This window comes from Solanum dulcamara, chromosome 6, assembly GCF_947179165.1.
Source record: "Solanum dulcamara chromosome 6, daSolDulc1.2, whole genome shotgun sequence".
Classification (NCBI taxonomy): Eukaryota; Viridiplantae; Streptophyta; class Magnoliopsida; order Solanales; family Solanaceae; genus Solanum; species Solanum dulcamara.
The window spans coordinates 70,916,055-70,918,872 of record NC_077242.1 but is presented as its reverse complement, the minus strand read 5'-3'; the positions used below and the strand labels follow the sequence as shown (position 1 = coordinate 70,918,872).

The window sequence follows — 2,818 nt, the reverse complement described above, 5'->3', positions numbered from 1 at the left end:
TATGTACTATTTATAAGGTTTTTTTGAAAAACTACTATGTTAATCTTTTGTTGTGCAACTATTTATCAACTGTTGTTGATTATAACTTTTTATTGGTCACTTTCTTTACTTCTCTTAGTATTGTTATTGACCATAATATATAACATAAGCTCTTGTATCAAATACATCTCTCTTATGTATCAATTCTACGTACAGATCTTCAATATATCAATCTAAAAATATAGATCCTAAACACTTTGAATCTGCAGTGCATTGAATCTACTAAGTCTAAATTAATATTAATTTTGTTTATGATAACTAACATTTTAATATACCAGATACATAACAATGTTTATATATCATCTCGTGTGGAAGATACATCATTCTGATATATCATTTATAGGTATCAGTTGAAATGTTATACATAAGTCTTCAATGTATCAAACTCAAATATAAGTTGAATGGTCATGTATCAAACTCAAATATAAGTTGAAAGTTCATGTATCAGTATTTTAATGTATCGATATTTAATGTATCTGATACATTTCCATAACAAATTTGTAGTGTATTGTATCAAATAAGTCTAAATCAATATCAGATTTGTATCTAACACATAACATCTCCTTGTACCATATACATCTTTTGAATGCATCATTTTCATGTATCTGTTAAATAATTATATAATTGTGTCTCTTGTATCAGATTCACAACAATAATTTATCAGTGACATGTACTATCTTAAATATCTTACTTAATTTATTTATTTTGATAATTAATAACTTTTACTACTTGAGTATCATGTAAATTACAATGAAAATAATTATCAACCATGCATGTATTAGTTATTAATATTCAATTATTTTTCTGATACATAAAGTATTCATCTATCATGGATAGCTACTAAACATAACTATGTATCAATTATAACCACTAAAATGTTACAACTCTCTGTCTTCTGAATTTTATTATAAAAAGAACTATTTTATTATAAAAAAAGTACCAGATACATAAGTACTTGATCCAAATTGAATGTATCTTGGCAAAAATCAAAGTATCATTTCTCTTTGAGAATGAAATTACAAGTCATTCTATTGTGTCCTTCATGGCCACAGCTATCACAACAGTTTATGCTCGTACTTAGCTTCTTACTGGAGTTACTTTTTCTTCCTGGAATCTTTTTGTAACTTGGTAGCAAGACGACTCTTTCAAAATTTCTTTCAAAACAGACCAATCTTTCTTATCTGGCATTGAAACCATTGGCAATTTATAAGTAATTGTCGATGCCTCTGGCGTGTAGTAACCAGAGCAGTATAGGTGCATGTCTGTAATATTTTTGCTCGTCAACGCTGCAATTGCGTGTAGACATGGTATTTCATCTAGTTGAATCCTTCCACAATTGCATATTTTTCTTTCAAGACACAACATGTATCTTCTTCCTGATTCATAAAAAGAATATAGATATTCTGATGAAGCAACAACCTGCAAAAAAATTTATCACAAATATGAATATAGAACTGAAAAAAATTAAAAAACTATGTATCAATCAGATACATTCTATTAAATAACTGATGTATACCTTCATTCTCAAACACTTTATCGTGTTTAATATTAGGATATCTTCGAATTTTCTATCCAAAATCTATTTTGTATAAGCTGCTATTTCCCTATTTTTGCAGTTTCAAGCATCAAATAACATTCTCATCTCTTCCAAAAAGTCAATTATAGGCAACTCTCGTACTTCAACAAGACATCCATTGATACATTCTGTGATGTTAGAAGTCATCATTCTCCCCATGTTGACAGTTGCAGAAATTTTTGACCACTTTTTGTACCCCGCATTTTTTAAATACTCTTTCACCCTGTGATTAATTTTTTCCACTTTTGCCATTATTTTTTTGAATTTATCGTTATGGTATGCCTTGGACATTGAGTAGAAGAGGTCACTTAATATAGTTTTGGTCCTCCTGTAGTTAGTGCACACATTTTTCCATATATGCCATATACATGCAAAGTGAGGAACATTGGAAAACATAATACTTACACTCTTCATTGTGCTTTCGTTCCTATTTGATACAACACACATATTGTCCCTCTCACAAAATGCATCTCTGAAATACTGAAAAAATCACGATCATGATAAATCATTTTCTGTATCAACAACACCATACGCTAATGGCAATATGCAATCTAAAAATAATTCTTAGCCAAAACATAGTTAGTATAGTACATCAGATACACAATAAATATATTAAATAAGATGATACATTGCTATTCAATACCTAACAATAGAAAAAAGTAATACCTGACCCATCAAGTGTGTTAGCTGATATAAATATTCCTTTATAAGGTCCATCAAAATGAGCACCGTCAACAATAACTACAGGTCTGCAAAACTGAAACCCCCTCATCAATGGCTTTAAAGCTATGAATAGATACATGAACTCATCGCTTAGTGACTTTTGCACTGCTATGTACGAATTTGGATACACGGTATCTAGCATATGGATGTATATAGGTATTTGCCTATATTCATCAATAGGTTTACCTCTTAACATCTCTAAAGCATGTGCCTTTGCACGCGATGCTTGTTGATAGGTAATATCAACCCTATAGGCTGATGTAATATCCTCTCTTATATCATTAGGGCGTGAATTCTCTTATGATTAACTAATTTAGTTGTAGTAAATGCACTAACAAAAGCCTTTGTAGCATGAACTTTGTAGAAAATCATTCTCTTAAGGGACATGAATGTTCACTATTGAAATATCTTACTTTGAATATATTGAAGTTTTTTTCCTACACGATGCTTTCATTCTCCAACAACAGTCGTCTAAATAGA

General features: G+C 29.9%; 1 protein-coding gene across 1 annotated transcript; it reads right to left on the bottom strand.

Annotated features, from left to right (window-relative positions):
• Window positions 1-939: 939 nt before the first annotated feature.
• Window positions 940-2,594, bottom strand: LOC129892621 (uncharacterized). The gene is made up of 2 exons (XM_055968202.1): window positions 2,021-2,594; window positions 940-1,458 (listed from the first exon to the last, which is right to left on the bottom strand). The coding sequence occupies exons 1-2, from the start codon at window positions 2,060-2,062 to the stop codon at window positions 1,117-1,119; spliced, it is 384 nt and encodes a 127-aa protein (XP_055824177.1). The 5' UTR covers window positions 2,063-2,594; the 3' UTR covers window positions 940-1,116.
• Between the last annotated feature and the right edge of the window lie 224 nt (window positions 2,595-2,818).